We start from the raw sequence: 20,357 nt of genomic DNA, 5'->3' as shown, positions 1-20,357 counted from the left end.
GGGCCCCCCTCCCTGGAATAGTTGGGACCCTAGGGGCTCCCTCAGTTCCCCTGGCCTACCTGAGGACTGGACCTGTATACCCCTCAGCACCCCCTTACCTATAGCAGGGTTTTTACCTGGGGGGGGCAGTAATGCGGCCATTGTGGCGCTGCATTGGTGGGGGTGGCTTGTCCTGATGGGGTCCCTGCCTTGGGACCTTCCGATGCCTACTGTTCTGGGAACCCTTTTGGGCGTCCTGGAGACTGGCGCATCGTAGGGGCCGCCATTTTGCTGTGGATCATGTATGTTTCTGTTCCCATTGTATTGCATGGGCAGCCATTTTCTATAATTCCCTATTATGAATACATTGAGGGGCAATTTTTCTGAGGTCCACCAGCTGGACAGGCGTTCGGCATGGCTTTTTTAATTATAGAGGCAAAGTTTCCTTTTCCTCTTCCTGTGCAGTCAGTGTTCCTTTCATTTTGCATAACGCATGCTGGCAGTCTCCTGATAGGTCTGGTAACGTTTGGGGTTCCCTGTAGTTTTTTCCTCCATCCACTCTATTAGTTCTATTAGTCAGGGATTGAGGGTCCGCAGTAATAGCAGTGGGATCGCGTTTTGGCGGTTTTTAAGGGACAAACTAATTTTAACATGGAGTCCCAGGATAAAGTTTCAACTGCAGACACCCTGGGAGCGACTGTGGAACCTTCTGGGTCACAGTCCCAGCCTGAAATCGCAGCTTTTTTGCAAAATCTGATGTCTAAGCTGGATTTTGTCATTTCATACATAGTTGTTGAGGTTGAATAAAGACAATAGTTCAACCTGTGTAGGTGTGTGTGGCCGTAATCATCTTTCATACCCCTGAATGTTCTGATCCTTGAGATGTACGTCCAAGAGTCTTTTGAAAGTAGCCATACTTCCCGCAGAAACCACCTCTACACACAAGCGTGTAGTCCTAACAGTAAAGAACCCCCTGCGTTGCCTGAGGTTAAAACGATTCTTCTCTAATCGCATTGTATGCCCTCGAGTCCTCATGCAATGCTTTTCGACTGAATAGCATTTTTTCTATGCTGAGATCACCATTGAGGTATTTATAAATTGCTATCATGTCCCCTCTCAGGCGTCTCTTCTCCAGGGAGAATAAATCAAGCGATTGCAGACGCTTTTCATAATTAAGGTCCTCCAATCCCCTAATTAGTTTAGTTGCCCTTCTCTCTCTGGAGACCAGAACTGGACAGAATACTCCAGATGTGGTCGGGCCAGAGTTTTTTATAAAGTGGTAGGATTATAGTTTTATCTCTGGAATACATCCCTTTCTTTATGCATGCCAATATTCTGCCTGCTTTGGCAGCTGCTGCTTGACATTGCATGCTATTGCCTAGTCTATACTCTACTAAGACTCCCAGATCTTTCTCCATTTTTGATTCCCCCAAAGGTTCCCCCCCTAAAGTGTATTGTGCTTTTTATGTTTTTAGTCCCCAAGTTCAAAACCTTACACTTCTCCACATTAAACCTCATTTGCCATGTCGTTGCCCACTCTGTTATTTTGTTCAGGTCATTCTGTAGGCTATCTGCTATCTGTGCAGTTATTGCCCTGCCCAATTTTGTGTCATCTGCAAAAACTGATCTAGAACTACTGATCCCATCCTCAATGCTGTTTATGAATAAATTGAACAAGGTTGGTCCCAGGACTGAGCCTTGGGGGACCCCACTTACCACCCCAGACCAGTCTGAGTATGTGCTATTTATTACCACCCTTTGGACACGCCCTTTTAGCCAGTTCTGTATCCAAGAGCAAACCTTGCAGTCGATGCCTGCACACCTTATTTTATAAATTGTGGGGAACTGTATCAAACGCCTTAGCAGAAATCCAGGTACACCACATCCTCTGGTCTCCCCCTGTGAATGATGCAAGAAAGAAAAAACAGGGGAAGCGCCTCTAAGTGCAGTAGATTTATTAAATATAGGCACACAAGTATAAAGCAACTCACAGAGTAGGTAACAATTGGCTCATTCAGAGGTCAAGCGGTGAGCGGACAATCCAAGGCAGCCAATTCCAAAAGGAAGGAGAGGGTGGAAGAGTCCTATCCGGTGGATGGCACTGGAGGACAGAAGGAAGCCGGCTGCTGTCTTCCGGGACCGGTGGTTCTCTCGTGGCTTGCTGGAGCGCAGCGTCCGCCGCGTGACGTCAGGGGGTCAAAGAGTACACAACGCGTTTCAGAGCATGCGCCAAGCTCATGGGGAGCATGCGCGCTTTTTTCTCAAGTGTTAGTGCAGGGACCTCTCTGAGCCTGAAGTTTATATAGACGTAATTGACAGATGACAAAACTAGCAGCCAATGGAACTGGACCGCGGCCATAATAGAGAAAGAGCCCAACCCATCTGGACTGCAATATGATAGTGGGGACATGGTGTATACTCACAATACAGATGTAGTATTTATATACAGTGGGTACGAAAAGTATTCAGACCCCCTTAAATGTTTCACTCTTTGTTATATTGCAGCCATTTGCTAAAATCATTTAGGTTCATTCTTCTTCCTCATGAATGTACACATAGCACCCCATACTGACAGAAAAACACAGAATTGTTGACATTGTTGCAGATTTATTGAAAAAGAAAAACTGAAATATCACATGGTCCTAAGTATTCAGACCCTTTGCTCAGTATTTAGTAGAAGCCCCCTTTTGATCTAATACAGCCAGGAGTCTTTTTGGGAAAGATGCAACAAGTCTTTCACACCTGGATTTGGGGATCCTCTGCCATTCCTCCTTGCAGATCCTCTCCAGTTCTGTCAGGTTGGATGGTAAACGTTGGTGGACAGCCATTTTTAGGTCTCTCCAGAGATGCTCAATTGGGTTTAAGTCAGGGCTCTGGCTGGGCCATTCAAGAACAGTCACGGAGTTGTTGTGAAGCCACTCCTTTGTTATTTTAGCTGTGTGCTTAGGGTCATTGTCTTGTTGGAAGGTAAACCTTCGGCCCAGTCTGAGGTCCAGAGCACTCTGGAGAAGGTTTTTGTCCAGGATATCCCTGTACTTGGCCGCATTCATCTTTCCCTCGATTGCAACCAGTCGTCCTGTCCCTGCAGCTGAAAAACACCCCCACAGCATGATGCTGCCACCACCATGCTTCACTGTTGGGACTGTATTGGACAGATGATGAGCAGTGCCTGGTTTTCTCCACACATACCGCTTAGAATTAAGGCCAAAAAAGTTCTATTTTGGTCTCATCAGACCAGAGAATCTTATTTCTCACCATCTTGGAGTCCTTCAGGTGTTTTTTTAGCAAACTCCATGCAGGCTTTCATGTGTCTTACACTGAGGAGAGGCTTCCGTCGGGCCACTCTGCCATAAAGCCCCCCGACTGGTGGAGGGCTGCAGTGATGGTTGACTTTCTACAACTTTCTCCCATCTCCTGACTGCATCTCTGGAGCTCAGCCACAGTGATCTTTGGGTTCTTCTTTACCTCTCTCACCAAGGCTCTTCTCCCCCGATAGCTCAGTTTGGCCGGACGGCCAGCTCTAGGAAGGGTTTTGGTCATCCCAAACGTCTTCCATTTGAGGATTATGGAGGCCACTGTGCTCTTAGGAACCTTAAGTGCAGCAGAAATCTTTTTGTAACCTTGGCCAGATCTGTGCCTTGCCATAATTCTGTCTCTGAGCTCTTCAGGCAGTTCCTTTGACCTCATGATTCTCATTTTGCTCTGACATGCATTGTGATCTGGAAGGTCTTATATAGACAGGTGTGTGGCTTTCCTAATCAAGTCCAATCAGTATAATCAAACACAGCTGGACTCAAATGAAGGTGTAGAACCATCTCAAGGATAATCAGAAGAAATGGAAAGCACCTGAGTTAAATATATGAGTGTCACAGCAAAGGGTCTGAATACTTAGGACCATGTGATATTTCAGTTTTTCTTTTTTAATAAATCTGCAACAATGTCAACAATTCTGTGTTTTTCCGTCAATATGGGGAGCTGTGTGTACATTCATGAGGAAGAAGAATGAACTTAAATGATTTTAGCAAATGGCTGCAATATAACAAAGAGTGAAAAATTTAAGGGGGTCTGAATACTTTTCGTACCCACTGTGTGTATATATATGTATATATATATGTGTATATATATATATATATATATATATAATATATGTGTGTGTGTGTATGTATATATATATATATATATATATATATATATATATATATATGTATAATATATATATATATATGTGTATGTAATAAAAACCTGTTGTGTATTTAGTATCATACAGCACTGTTCTCTCAGAGAATTATTAATAATGAAAAGAACATCTGAAGAAAAGGAAAGGTAAGAATGAAAAAGAAATAAACGGAATAAACATAAAATAACAATCAACTGTCAACAGATTAGGATATTCACGAGATTTAAGGTCACACAACATAGACTAAAATAGAACATACTATACGTATGCCTACTAATAAATATAAAAAGTATTAAAAAATGCCATAATTCTAGGATGTGGAAAAAATGGCTAAAAGCTTACAAATGTGTATGTATATTAAAACGTATATATATAATTAAGAGACACACATATAAAAAGGTAAAGATATGAAAAAATTAAAAAATATATATAAAATGTGATGGGTTTTTAAAATGGTACTAATTTCGAGTTCCTCGTTTAGGCCATGAGGTTTTAAAGGTAAAAATCCAAAAAGTCTCACGCTGGCAGAGTCTGGAGAAGCGCTGAGCCTCTGGCAATTTGTCGGATATAGCCTCAATAATCCAAACTCGTAGCCCCTCAGTGGATCTGTTGTGAACCTCTAAAAAATGTCTAGGGACATTGTGCTTATCAGAGCCTTCCTCTATAAGCCAACGGTGTTTGCCAAAACGTTGGCGAAGAGGACATATGGTACGGCCCACATATAATAATTTGCATGGGCAAGTTAAACAATATACCACATGATCTGTGGAGCAATTATAAAAATTATCCAATAAATATGTTTGGCTATTATGGGAAAAAGATTTTTGTCCATAAGTAATAAAGTTGCATGTTTTGCAAAGTTTTTTTCTACATGGGTACATACCCTTGAGGGGGATGAGATCTAAAGGCTGGGCTTTTCGGTTCTCAGGTAATTTACTCGGAGCAATCTTATTTTCCCTTGGGGATTCGGAGGAGGAGGAAGAGGAGGACAGTGGTAAATCTTCCAGGTATAAACTGTCCTTGCAAGAGGTAGATTTGCTCAAGGCAATCTATACTACTCTAGAAATCCAGGAAGAAAGGTTCCAACTTTCTGTACATGACATATCAGGGGTTGCGTGAAACTAAGCACAGGGTTTTTCCAGTGCACAAAGTTCTGACAGAAACCAATAAAAAAGAATGGAAAGAACCAGAAAGAGCCCCCTTCTCTAAAACTCCTAAGAGAAGGTTCCCCTTCGAGGATGAGGAAGCCCATGTTTGGAATAAAAGGCCTTAAGTTGATGCTGCCTTTTCCCAGGTTTCTCGCCACACAGATTTGGCGTTCGAGGACATGGGTGTGTTGAAGGATGCGATGGATAAAAGGGCAGATTCGCTCCTTAAAAAGGCGTGGAACTCTACCTCATCCAGCCTTAAGCCCGGCAATGGCTTCCACTGTGGTTGCCAGAAATTTGGAGTGCTGGTTGGAACAGCTTAAAAGTCATGTGGAAGCTGGAACGCCTAGGAAAGATTTTCTCTATCGTTCATTGACGGACGCAGTTCTCTCTGATTCATATCAGTAGGTAATACTGACTCCAACGCACCATGGATAAGACCCTTCGGCCTCATCGAGCCTATGCTGCTGCATACCTCGATGACGTGGTCATTCACAGTGAGGATTGGGACTCACACTTACCAAAAGTTCAGGCTGTGTTGGATTCCATCTGGAAAGCTGGGTTTACAGCCAATCCAAAAAAATGTACCATTGGGCTAGAATAGGCGAAGTATCTGGGGTATACCATTGGGAGAGGGCTAATCAAGCCCCAAATAAACAGTTGAGGCTATTAAGGATTGGCCACGTCCCACCAGCATTTTGCCTCACAGGCTGCCTCCCTGACTAATTTGACCAAAGGGAAAGAGTCTGTCATGATCAAATGGACTCCCGAGGCAGAAACAGCTTTTCAGGCTTTAAAACAGGCCTTATGTAGTCAGCCAGTTTTAAATTCGCCTGATTTTTCACGGGACTTTGTGGTCCAGACAGATGCATCAAATGTGGGTTTAGGAGTTGTACTGTCAATGGGGAAGAACACCCTGTTATGTACCTCAGCCGAAAGTTAAAGTCCCATGAGTCCCATTATGCCGCCATTGAGAAAGAGTGTTTGGCGGTGAAATGGGCTTTGGATTCTCTCCGGTACTACCTCCTGGGTAGACAGTTTGAACTGGTGACGGATCATGCCCCATTGAAGTCTATGGCACAGAACAAGGAGACCAATAGGAGAATAAATAGGTGGTTCCTGGCCCTTCAAGTTATCCAGAGGATGACTGCTTTTGGCTGCCTCCTGAAGCGATGTGCGCTGAGGAGAGCAGTCAGCTGAAGACTTCTCAATGTGAGGTCATGGACTTTTTCTGTGTGAAAGGAAAACAAATGGACTATTGATTGTCTGCTGTATGACCAGCAGTGTCTGCCCAGCAGTAGGTTGGGACAGACTCCCTAGGTAGGTTCCTGTGTTATATAACATATAACTTAAACTTAGTTTAAGGTGATGCAATTGGTGTCTAGTATCCGCTGCTAGTGAGCTTCACTTGGGAAATATTCTTTATTGGCTACTAGGTGGATTATAGAGTTTGTGGCGGTGATGTCATCTAGGTGGATAATATGTGACTGGGCGGGCAGCTGTTTGTGCTGTTAAGAAGTGTGTTCCACAGGCGCACTTCCTGTGGAGGGGCGGAGGTGCACTCGAAGCCTCAGTGTGGTGGTGGTCTGCTTCTGCCTGGGACACAGATAAAAAGGTGCATCTTTCTGTGGAACACACTCTACTTATTAGCAGTACAAACAGCCTCCTGTTTTATTCTGTGAAATAAAGTAATTGGATGTTTTATGCCTATCCTTTGAACTACCACATTGGGCGCCTCTGCCAATCGAAATACCCAAGGGCCCCTTTTGCGCCGACTATTTCTATCACAACTAACTACTTAAGTAGTTATTGCAGCTGTTGTTTTTGTATCCTTCCCCTTTTCCCCTTTTTGCTTGCCTAGTGCATTCCTGCAGTGTCATTACACAGGTAACTGAGGGAACAAACGGCATCTGCTTTGATTTAATTCTTGTCCCAGTATTTGGTAATTGGATGAACCTGCTATTGTTGTAACTGTTTATTTAACATTTTCCAATTTATCCCTGAAGTTGTTGATCGCTGCTAGAAGTAGTATAAAAAGAAAAAAAAAATTCCAGTACATATACCATAGTTTGTAGATGCTGTAACTTTCACGCAAACCTGTCTTTTATGGCCCGATTTCCCAATCCTTTAATTCTGGAGATATGATATTGAAAGTTTCCTTGGTTCAGCAGATAAACTGCTCTCGGCCATCTATTCTTTCCTAGCTGCCCTTGATACTTCCAAAGTCTCCCAGTTGCTTTCGATTTGGCAAACTGACATACCTGCACTTTATAGATGATTGGGAATAAGGCCTTCAACATTATCTTCCTCTAATGATCTCAGAGCATGATGGCTTCACTCGGCTTAAGTTCTTACATTGGGCCTATTACTCTTCTGCCCGATTGGCAAGAATTTACCCCAATAGAGCAGCGACCTGTTCTAGATGTGGTTTAGTTGATGCTGTTTTTTTTCACGTGGTATGGTCCTGCCTGCGATTGCAGAAATTCTGGAGTGGTAAATGACATTAACCTTATTGGTGCACTCAGGGTCCTGTGTGATTCCCCTACCCCTTCTGCTAGGTATTTGCGACACATTAGAAGCTCCTCCGTACAAAAAATGTTTGTTTTCTACTCTGCCTTCTATTCTAGAAAGGCGATCCTTGTTCAGTGGAACCAGACTCAACCGCCTACTATACAGTTATGGAGATCAATAGTGAATACAGCACTAACTTTATATAAACTGACATATTTGGGACGTAACTGCCCAAAAAAATTTGATAGGAAATGGGCTGCATGGGTGAAGGTGAGGCAACTCTTGAGTAGGGTGCGGAATTGTCCTCCCCGACCCTTCTCTTCGCCCCCTTTACATAGTTACATAGTAGGTGAGGTTGAATAAAGACAATAGTCCATCCAGTTCAACCTGTGTAGGTGTGTGTGGCTGTAATCATCTCACATACCCCTGAATGTTCTGATCCTTGAGATGTACGTCTAAGAGTCTTTTGAAAGCCACCATACTTCCCGCAGAAACCACCGCTTGTGGTAGAGAATTCCACAATCTTGTAGCCCTAACAGTAAAGAACCCCCCCCCCCCCCCACGTTGCCTGAGGTTAAAACGCTTCTCCTCTAATTGCATTGTATGCCCTCGAGCATGTATGCACATGTATGATGGGATCGCCCTCTGGCTTTCCCAGCAGCCATGTCCCCCCCCCCCCCCCCCGCTACTTACTAGACACTATATCTTGACTAGTTCTATAATATGACCTTCTGGCAAATTGTGGGATACTGATTTATACTATGATTGTTATCTATTTCACCAATCTGTGACAAATGAAACACTGCTGGTTTTTGTTTGTCTTTTAAACTTAATGTTAAAAAAAATAAACCACTTATAGGGATTTCATTTTACCAAAGACATGTAGCAGAATACAATTTTGCCTAATTTATGAGGAAATGTGATTATATTTGTATTGGATATGTTTTAGAAAGTTAACAATATATATATATATATATATATATATATATATATATATATATATATATATATATAATATATATAATATAATATAATTTTTTTAATCCTCTTTATTTATCCTTTTATATCATAAAAACTTAAAAACCCAGTGGTGATTAGATAACGCCAAAAGAAAGCTATATTTCTGTGGAAAAAAATTATCTAAATTTTGTTTGGGTACACCTTCGCATGACTGAGCAATTGCCAATTAAAGTAGCGCAGTGCCATATAGCAAAAAGTGCCATGGCCATGAAGAGGGAAAAACCTTCCGAAGCTGTGGTGCCTAATACCCCTTGTTCCCCTGTTCAGTGCAATGTTTTGTTTTGTGTTTTTTTTTTTTTTTTTTATAATGGTGTGTTTTAAGAGAATTTTTGCTTGTCTACTGGCTGCATACATTTATATGTTTGGTATTTAATCACATCAAACTTGGCATAAATAGCTAAGGATATTTAACCATATCTCTTACAAGAACCAGAAGCTCTGCAGTGAAAAATTGGAGAGCAAACGGAGCAGATCTCATAGTCATCAGATCATCTCAAGCCTTGTGAGAAAACAGACCACAGACCTTGATAAAGAAAGAACCACCCCTGCTGCCCTTTCTAGGAGTACAGAGATCCATTGTAAAGAAAGTTTACAATGCAAAGGTATATTTTATTCATTTCTTTTTTCTTTTTTTTTTTTTGTAAAATCCCTTTTTGTACTACGTTTTTTTGAGAATGCAAGGGGCTAATGTGCCTTTTTATGATTTTATTATTTTCATGAATGCTGAATTCTAGACTTAATATAAAAGACCTAAATTTATGCAGCTCTGTAATTGTATATGCATAATTACATTTTTCTCTATCGTTCATCGACAAACGCAGCTCCATATCTTCTTTAGACCATTGGGTTATGCTCCTCCAATCAGGAATAGGACACTAGGCAGGAAAAAGCTTTACCACGCCTATGCGGGCTGTCCCTGCAGGCATAACTCCACACACTCTGCTACAGCAGCCAGTTTTTCTGCTTAGTTTAGGAATAAGACCTAGTTCCCTGCTGGGACTTCGGCCTTAGCTATAAAAGGGAAATTTTATTTTGTGGTCTTTTTATTTTCACTAGTTTGATTTCCTGGAGAACTAAAAGCAACAGCCGGCTGTGGTTTCGGGCTGGATATTCTAGATCCTTTTTGTCTCCCAGCCTGGCCAGCGAGTGTGAGCAGGTTATAGTCCAGAACTAGGCCTCGCCATGACAGAGCCCTGATGGATGGGGGCCAGCCTGCGAGTGGACAAGTCTTGATAGGACGCGATCGACCTGGAAGGACCTGAGTCGCAGCGTACCCCCTGGTTGCAGCACCCCCACCCCGGGTGGGAGGTGGACTGTTCGGAGTGGCGCCCACCTAGTATTGTGGTATGGTGAGTAATGCTGTCCCCCCCCAATCCTCTGGCCGTCTTGGGGTGGACGTGGGCCCCTCCCTGGAATAGTCGGACCCTCGGGGCTCTCTTGGTTCCCCTGGCCTCTGGGATGTTAAGCCTACCCCCCTCCAAGTATTTTCCCCTACACACAGCAAGTTCTATTTTCCGGGGGGGTGGAAATATTGCAGGCACGTTCTTCAGGGGGGGTGGCCTTGTCCTGGTGGGGTCCCTTCCTAGGGACCCTCTGATGCCTCTTATCTGGGCGACTGCATGGCACGCCGTGGGGGCCGCCATTTTGCTGTAGATTCATGCTTTCTTTTTTCCCATTGAAATGCATGGGCAGCCATTTTTTGTTAGTTCCTCATAGGAATGCATGGGGCGGCCATTTTCTTTGGACAGGCAAACAGCATGTAGCACAAAAATCTAACTGTGACAGGCTGTGTTGTCATTTCCTGTAGCAGAACGTTTTACTTTCTGTTTCACTAGAATGTGCTGGCAGTCCCCTGAGTGGTCTGTTAACGTTTTCTGGGGTCCCCTGTAGGTTTTCTCACCCACTCTGCTATTAGATTCTTTTGGATTGGGACTAGGTATACAGCTCAGTTAGCGGTGGGATCGCGATTTAGCGACTTTTAAAGTGACACTGCATTATTTTCATATCAGTTTAAAATGGAGTCCCAGGGTACTATTTCACCTACAGACCCCCTAGGAGTGGCTGCGGAACCCTCTGGGTTGCAGACCCTGTCTGCGATTTACAGCAGTCTTGGAAAGCCTGGTGTCAAAGTAGATTTTGTATGTAAAAGTGTTGCTAGCCGCAGATGCCCGCTGCCTTCACCTCCCTCTGTAGTTTTCTCAGATTCTGAGGCAGAAGGACAGACCGTGCAATCTGTCACAAAGACCGTGAGCGCCGAACAGTCTGTTTACCAGGCGCTCGGGTTCGGCACATCACAGATCGGGTGGACAGATTACTGGGAGGGGCTGGGGAAAGACCCAGCTGTCATGGTACACGTGGGTACCAAAGATATAGGCAGAGGAAGATGGAGAGTCCTAAACGATTTCAGAGACTTAGGCGCTAAGTTGAGGAATAGGACCTCCAAGGTAGTTTTTCAGAAATACTACCTGTACCTCGAGCAACACCAGAAAGGCAGCGGGAGATTAGGGAAGTTAAGAAGTGGCTGAGGAGCTGGTGTAGTAAGGAGGGTTTCGGGTTCCTGGAGAACTGGGCCGACTTCTCAGTTGGCCACCGGCTCTTTGGTAGGGACGGATTGCACCTAAATGGGGAGGGTGCAGCCGCACTGGGTGAGAGGATGGCCATAAAGTTAGAGAGGATTTTAAACTAGGTGATGGGGGGAGGGTACAGATGTAGAATTAGCCAGCGGGGAGCAAGATTCAGAGGGCACAAAGGGGGACATTAGCGGTAGGGTGTTCAGAGCCCCTAAACCCAAGGTGGGTATGGAGAAAAATCACAAGAGCAGCCTAAAAACAACATCAAACGAGGATATATGCAACCGGTCACAATTACGAGGTTTGTTTACCAATGCCAGAAGCCTGGCTAACAAGATGGGAGAGCTGGAGCTACTGATGTTTGAGGAGGACTTCGATTTTGTGGGGATAACAGAGGCTTGGTTCGACAGCTCTCATGATTGGATGGTGACCATTCAGTGGTATTCCCTTTATCGCAGGGATAGAGAAGGTAAAAAAGGGCGAGGAGTATGTCTGTATATTAAGAACAGTGAACAGGTAAATATGAGGGATTATATTAATAATGGAGCTATGGATAAGGCAGAATCCCTATGGGTAGAACTTAAAAGGGAAGGCACTATAGGGAATGTAATATTGGGCGTATGCTATAGGCCCCCCAACCAGAGGGAGGAGGGGGAGGCGGACCTCCTTTTACAGATAGGATTGGCAGCAAGGATGGGAAATGTCATTTTAATGGGGGACTTTAATTATCCAGATATAGACTGGGCAGAAGGAACCGCGCATTCAGTTCCTAAATGTATTGCAGGGCAATTTTATGGGTCAGATGGTGAACGCATTTCCCAAAACTGCGCTCTCTGCTAGAAAATATCAAATGGGATAGAACCCTGGGAACAAAGAACATGGAGGAAAAATAGGAGTGCTTCAAGAGCATACTAAACAAAGGGATTGGCCAGTGCATTCCAAAGGGCAAAACTAAACCCTGGGTGGCTAAACTCCAACATAAAAATGCATATTAATACTAAAGAAAAGGCCTTCAAAAAATACAAGACTGAGGGGTCATTGGCAGCATTCAAGCATTACAAAGAGTGTAATAAGATATGTAAAGACGAAATCAAGGCAGCTAAAATAGAACACGAGAAACATATAGCGGAATAGAGTAAAAAAAAAACCCAAGAAATTCTTTAAGTATATAAACAGTAAGAAAGCGAGGCCAGAACACATTGGCCCCATAAAAGACAACAAGAGAAATATGGCCACAGAGGACAGAGAAAAGGCAGAAGTGTTAAATAATTTCTTCTCTTCAGTCTTCACAAAAGAATTGGGGGGGGGGGGGGCTACACTAACCCAGCTTGTAAGGCTAAACTAAATAATACACCTCAGGAAGTACCATCATGGCTAACAGAAGATAAACTTAGAACTAAACTAGAGAAACTTAACAGAAATAAATCACCGGGACCGGATGGCTTGCACCTGAGGGTTCTAACAGAGCTCAGCCAGGTGATTGCCTGACAATTATTCCTGATCTTTAAGGATAGTCTACAGACGGTTATGGTGCCAGCTGATTGGAAAAAAGCCAACGTGGTACCAATATTTAAAAAAGGGCCGAGATATATCGCGAGTAACTATAGGCCGGTCAGCCTAACATCAGTAGTCTGCAAGATTTTGGAGGGGATGTTAAGGGACCATATACAAGAATTTAGTAATGAAAACGGTATTATTAGTAGTAATCGGCATGGATTCATGAAAAAGCGTTCTTGCCAAACCACCAATCTATATTAACCTTCTACAATGAAGTGAGCTTCCACCTAGAAAAAAGGTAAGCCTGTGGATGTGGTGTATCTGGACTTTGCAAAGGCCTTTGACACCGTTCCCCACCAACGCTTACTGTACAAACTAAGGAGTGTAGGTATGGACCATAGGGTGAGTACCTGGATAGAGAACTGGCTCCAGGGGAGAGTCCAGAGGGTGGTGATTAATGGGGAGTACTTGGATTGGGCGGGTGTGGAAAGTGGGGTCCCCCAAGGTTCTGTCCTGGGAGCAATCTTGTTTAATTTATTCATAAATGATCTAGAGGAGGGGATATCTAGCACAATCTCGGTATTTGCGGATGATACTAAACTAAGCATGCCAATATCTTCTACATGCTGCCCAAGATTCACAAGCCAGGAAATCCAGGCAGACCCATCATAACAGGTATGAATACACTTACCGAACATATCTCAGGCCTTGTAGAAAATATTTTAAAAGCATTAGTCATGAATACTGCGTGTTTCCTTCAAGACACAACTGACTTTCTTAACAAGCTTAACAATATACAACAATTACCACCAAATACACTTCTAGTCACTACGGATGTAGAATCGCTGTATAGTAACATCCCTCACAAGGATGGATTGGCTGCATGTCCCAGATTCCTATCATCCTCACCAAACCACAAATGCAGTGCTGAGGATGTTACACAGCTCATCGAATTCATTCTTACACACAACTACTTCACTTTCAATAGATAGTGGGGTATGTTGCGCACATCTGAGAGAATGTATCAATATAAACAATGAATGAATGAGCTGCCAACACATAGATCTAGAATTAAAACAATAGATCCCAATAAGAAATAAAAACGAGCAGGTGTAGCGCTGAATAAAAATATGTGAACTAAAAAGTTCTCATCCACAGACAGTCCAAATCTGTAGTAAGTAATCCAAACAGGAAAAAACGACAGGGTGCTCCAAAGTACTTCAAACTGTAATCACCGTGTGCAAGGAGTACCACCACCATAAGTAAAGCTGGCCTCTAACCATAATGAATTGACCCCCATTACAGAGATCAATATTGGCCTGTGTATTATCCAATAATGGACCGGTATAAGAGCCTTCATCGACCACTTCACTCCCAACGGTACAGAATTACATGCAAAGAAGAGGGACAACTCCCATAGCGTAATACTGTATAAACCGCTTTATTTAAATGATAACAAGTGGCAACTCACGTTTTGAAGTAAAAACACAGGCGTGTAAAGTTAGAGCAGACCGGAGCTTCTCTGTAGTTTGTTTCCTGCCAACAAAATGGCCCCAGGGGAGACGCGGCGGCCATTTTGTTGGCAGGAAACAAACTACAGAGAAGCTCCGGTCTGCTCTAACTTTACACGCCTGTGTTTTTACTTCAAAACGTGAGTTGCCACTTGTTCTTATTATTTAAATAAAGCGGTTTATACAGTATTACGCTATGTGAGTTGTCCCTCTTCTTTGCATGTAATTCTGTACCGTTGGGAGTGAAGTGGTCGATGAAGGCTCTTATACCGGTCCATTATTGGATAATACACAGGCTAATATTGATCTCTGTAATGGGGGTCAATTCATTATGGTAAGAGGCCAGCTTTACTTATGGTGGTGGTACTCCTTGCACACGGTGATTACAGTTTGAAGTACTTTGGAGCACCCTGTCGTTTTTTCCTGTTTGGATTACTTACTACAGATTTGGACTGTCTGTGGATGAGAACTTTTTAGTTCACATATTTTTATTCAGCGCTACACCTGCTCGTTTTTACTTCACTTTCAATAACGACATCTATCTCCAGTGTATGGGTACTGCTATGGGAAGTAAAATGGCACCCCAGTATGCAAACTTATTTATGGCTGATTTGGAGGACAAATTCCTGAACAGCATACAACATAAGCCATACAGATATTATCGATATATTGATGATATTTTCATCATATGGACAGAAGGTGAGGAAAATCTCAAACTATTTTTTTCATTGATCAACACCTTTCACCCATCTATCAAACTTAAAATGGATTATTCTAACAGGCATGTCAACTTCCTAGACACCACAGTATACATCAGGGATGACAAGCTTCATACTTCCATATACAGGAAACCGACTGACCGATGCAGCTATCTCCACAGTTCCAGTTTTCACCCCCAACACACTAAACGGGCCATCATACACAGCCAGGCCATCAGATACCACCGAATATGTTCAGACCCAGAAGACAGAGATAAACATCTCAGAACACTAGCAAACTCCTTCCATAAGAAAGGTTACAAAAGCAAAACCATCAACACCAGCATAAACACAGCCTTGAAAACCCAAAGAGAAAATCTTCTCCAATACAAAGAGAAAAAAACAAATAACCGTGTACCTCTAGTCACCACATACAATCCAGGACTAGAAGGGGTAAGAAAGATAATCAAAGATTTACAACCCATCATAACAGAAGATGAAACTCTGAAAGGAATATTCCAACAACCTCAAATACTGGCTTTCAGACAACCACCCAACCTCAGACATAAACTAATCAGCAGAAAACTTCATTCTGATTATGAAGTCACAAATAATGGGAGCAAACCCTGCCACAAAAAACGCTGCAAACTGTGCAACCAGATCAACCTGTCTAAAAGTGTCACACACACAAATGGGACCTTTTAATATAACAGGATCATACAACTGCACCTCCAATAATCTTGTGTACCTCATCCAATGCAAAAGATGTAACAAAGGATCTTATGTAGGCCAAACGGGACAGAAGTTGCAGGATGAATTTGTACAGACATACCATCAAAGAACATAAAGTTTCTGCACACCTGTGGGACATTATTTTTCACAACCGGACCACACTATAGAAGACCTCAATGTTTTAGTTCTTAAAGGGAATTTCAGAACTATCCTATCCAGGAAAGGAAAACTTTTGAATTAAGAATGCTACTACTTTTTGACACTAAACATAACGGCTGAAACTTAGACATGGGTTTCCTTGCTCATTATCCTACAGTTTTACGACCCCCTCTGTGACTCCCCCCCCCCCCCCCCCCCCCACTGTCTTCAGATCTCCCTCTGTCTTATCTTACTAAATATGCTAGTTTTATTACCATGCCAGTTAAATTTATGTTTGTTTGGTTTGCTCCTTTTTTTTTTTTTTTTTTCCTTTTGGCTTAGAGATTTTGTGTTTTTTTTTTTTTTTTTTTTTTTACCATTCTGCTAACATTTTGTGAATCAGTACTGCTTGGATCTTGATGAAGGGAACATACCCCGAAAGCTTGTCCTGAAAAATTGTATGTTAGTGCAAATAAAAAAAGTATCACGGACAGTACTCAATTGTCTCTGTCGCAAGTGCACTAATACGGCTACAATGACCTCAAGCAAACTTTTTAGAGAAAGGGAATACAATAAGACACGTGGCCACTCACTAAAACTAGAGGAAAAACGGTTTAACCTTAAAATACGTAAGGGGTTCTTTACTGTCAGAGCAGTAAGGATGTGGAATTCGCTTCCACAAGCAGTCGTATCAGCAGGGAGCATCGTTAGTTTAAAAAAACTATTAGATGGGCACCTTAACCACTTAAGCCCCGGAAGATTTTCCCCCCTTCCTGACCAGGGTCTATTTTGCGATTTGGCACTGCATTGCTTTAACGGACAATTGCGCGGTCATGCGACGCTGTACCTAAACGAATTTGACGTCCTTTTTTCTTTTCTTTTTAAACGGTTTTTATTGAAGGCAAAAGAAACATGGTACAGAAATATGCAGAATATGCAGTGAAAATAGTAGGTACATGCCTGGATAAAACAAGGCACATTGAGATACAAAACTGCTGTATATAACATGCAAACAACATGTAGCAAATGCAATACATTTATGGGATCGACCCGACGTACCATCTGGGGTGCAATGAGGGTACACTCAAACTGTAGGTGTGGCCGAGGCCACGCTGCGTGGATGGACCCCCACACAGAAGGGGTCTCAACCAAAACCAAGTCATGGCTCTCAAGTGGGTATGCCAGGGGCCGAGTGGGGGGGGGGGGGCTGGGTTGACAGGTCTGGAAGAAAGTTGGGTAAGTAGGGGAGGGTCGTGGGGGGGAGGTAGCAGCAGGTGCCCGGAGGGAGCCTCGAACCCTACTAGGGGCCCAGGTGGGAGAAGTGAGCCTGTAGTGAGGACGCCCAATCAGGTGAGTACAAGGCCATCATCAAGGCCAGGAGGTAGGCAATGGTCAATCCAGGGTCGCCATAGCCGCTCATAGGGGGCCAGTTTGTCCAACAAAATTGCTTCCGTTTTAGCATGGAGCATGGCTTGGGTTACCCTGTGTAGCATAGCCAGATGACAGAGTGTGGGGGTTTTCCATGCTTTCGCGATGGTTTGCTTTGCAGCCTTCGTGACATATAGGTAAAGTTTGAATTGACGGTGTGTAAGGTTAGGTGGCTTGCGATTCAGGAGAGCAGATGTCGGGTCAGGGACAAGAGGGACGCCAAACATGGTAGACAGAGTTTTGTGCACTTTAGACCAAAAGGCTTGAACCACAGGGCACTCCCACCAGATATGTGCGTGGGGTACCTGGGGATTCGCATCCCTGGAAGCAACGCGGGGAGTACTGAGGCACATATTTAGATATCCTAGCGGAAACCAAATACCATCTGGTGAGGACCTTGTAATTTGTTTCGAGTGCAACAATATTTGGGGATGCCGATTTGGTAGCCTGCCAAATTTGTATCCAGTCCTCATGATCAAGTGTGATGTGCAGGTCTCGTTCCCACTTGGCTATGTATGTGGGCGGTGTGGTCTCCTGAGCCGACAGGAGGTGGGCATAGAGGTCAGAGAGGAATCCTCGTCTGTGAGGGTCGGTTTTGCATGCGCGTTCAAAGGTCGAGAAGGTGGCGGAGTTCTCCCTAATCGGAGTAGCTTGTGTAAAGAAATGCTTGAGTTGTAGGTAGCGGAATATTTCCCCAGAGGGGAGATTATAAGTTTCCCGCAGGGTAGGGAATGGGCAGAAGGTGCGCAGGGTGAAGAATTGATTGGCCCGTATCAGGCCGGCACTAGTCCAGGCGGAGAAGGAAGTCCGCGAGGACCAGGCCGGGTAGGACGGATTGCAGAAAAAAGAGAGTAGGGGGTTATGAGGAGATAGCAGGTGGAAGCGTCGGCTAAGTCTATCCCAGATGGTCAAGCTATTTCTCTATCGCTCATTGACAGACGTAGTCTTCTTGATTCTCAAGAGCTGGGTTATGTTGTCTCCGCAGGAGTAGGACTAGGCAGAATGACAAAACGTTCTGGCTCCACCCTAGGGGGCAGTCCCTGAGGGTATATCCTCCCTCTCTCTGCTACAGGGAATCAGTTTTTTTCTGTCTAGTCAGGAGTAAGGACCTAAGTTCCTTGCTGGGATCTTTTGGTCCTGGCAAGACTTTTTTTCTTTAAGAAAAAGACATTTTTTAGGTAGTTTTTCTCCAGTGTTTTTTCCTGTGAGATCTTCAAGCAAAAATGCCGGACTGGGTGACACTTGTGGTCACCCCAGCCGGCCTACGAGCGCGTGCAGACCATGGCATTGCGCTTGGTCGGCCGCGACATATTCAAGTAAGTATGCGGGGCCGGGCGACGGGCTGGATGTTGAGATCCAGTGGTCACCCCGGTTTCTGCCTAAAAGCGCGTGCAGACCAGTGCGCTGAGTCGGCCGCGACGGAGTCCCAGTAAAGGGACTGACTTTGCGAGTTAAAAGCTTGGACGCCAGGTACCAGAGAGTCGAGGCGTCCACAAACCCCCACCCCGGTGGAGAGGGTATTGTGAAGAGAGGGTGCCTGTCGGTTCGGTATGGAAACTTTTGTGTCCCGGGTGGAAGTGGCTTGTCAGGGACAGGGCGCAAGAAAGCGACCCCCGCCTAACCCCTTATTATCTGAAACCTCGGATTCAGACTCTGAGCCTATTTCTGCAGTTGCAGGTACTTCATCTGGTATTGGTGTCTCGGGTCCTGTCTCTTCAGACAGTGAGGAGGATGTTTCGGCATCCGCCATAGCCCGAGAGGAAGCGTTGGTAAACGCACTCATTGTATCTGTTCAAGAGACTTTAAGGTTACAGGGTATTCCATCAGAAATAGCTGAAACTGAGATCCCTTTTGGGACTAAAAAGCGCATCTAAGTGGCAAAGGTTTTTCCATTGCCCAAATGTTTTGGCAATCCAATCGATGAAGAATGGCGTCTGCCAAAACGCACTTTTAATATTTCTAAACGCATTGACAGGCGTTATCCGTTTGAGGAAACCCTTATTAAGAAATGGACAGAACCACCTGTGGTGGATTCACCTATTGCTAGATTGAATAAAGCCACGGTTATTCCTTTAGAAGACGCTCCGTCTTTTAAAGATCCAGTGGATCGCAAGATAGAAGCTATGTCTCGCACCATGTTTTCCTTGATTGGATCAGCTTTCAGGCCAATAATTGCTATTGGTCTGGTTTCGCAGGCTGTAACTGAATGGACCAAGTGGTTACGCCGGGACTTAGAAGAAGTCCCTCAGGCGGTATCAGATTTGTTGGAACAAATGATACAGGGGTTACAGTTTGTATGTGATGCGGCGTTAGACGCCACTCCATTAATGGCGCGAGCATCAGTCTCAGCAGTGGTTCTCAGGCGTACACTGTGGCTAAAAGGTTGGTTAGCCGACCAAGGTTCCAAAAAAGCATTGGCTAATATCCCCTTTTCAGGAGAGCGTCTATTTGGAGCCAACTTAGATGAGATCATTAAGGATCTCACCGGTGGAAAAAGCACCTTTTTACCGCAAAATTTTAAAGGTAGAGGAACTCGTCAAAGACGAGGGCCTTCTTTTTCTGCTCACAAGAGGTTTTTTCGTCCAGCGGGTGAAAAAACTAAGTCCACCAAAGCTCCTACAGGAGGCGTCAGGGGTCGTTGGTCGGGCAAGCAAAAGCCCGCCCCCTCCAGACCTGAAGATAAACCATCCAAAGCCTGAAGGTGCGCCCCCACCCGTAACTGGGGTGGGGGGACGTCTTCGCCGGTTCCCGGATCCATGGCTTTCTAGAATCCCGGACAAATGGGTTTGCGAAGTCATAAGGTCAGGGTACAAGATCGAGTTTCGATCTCTCCCACCGGCGCGATTCTTCCCTTCCAATATCCGTCTATCCGCAGATCGTTTAGAAGATCTGCGGAGAGCAGTCACAGATTTACTACAACAAGGAGTGGTAGTCCACGTTCCTTGGAC

At 44.2% G+C, this 20,357-nt stretch overlaps 1 protein-coding gene across 1 annotated transcript in view; it reads left to right on the top strand.

Moving 5' to 3' along the window:
• The window catches only part of YJU2 (YJU2 splicing factor homolog), a 160,456-nt gene that overhangs the window by 101,037 nt on the left and 39,062 nt on the right, over positions 1-20,357 (top strand). Inside the window, exon 7 of the mRNA XM_082274385.1 lies at positions 9,263-9,437. Within this exon, the coding sequence (XP_082130511.1) occupies positions 9,263-9,437 (175 nt within the window). The remainder of the gene's footprint in view (positions 1-9,262; positions 9,438-20,357) is intronic.

This window comes from Pelophylax lessonae (genome assembly GCF_965119305.1).
Source record: "Pelophylax lessonae genome assembly, chromosome: 1".
NCBI lineage: Eukaryota > Metazoa > Chordata > Amphibia > Anura > Ranidae > Pelophylax > Pelophylax lessonae.
This window is presented reverse-complemented; position numbering and strand designations above follow the sequence as displayed.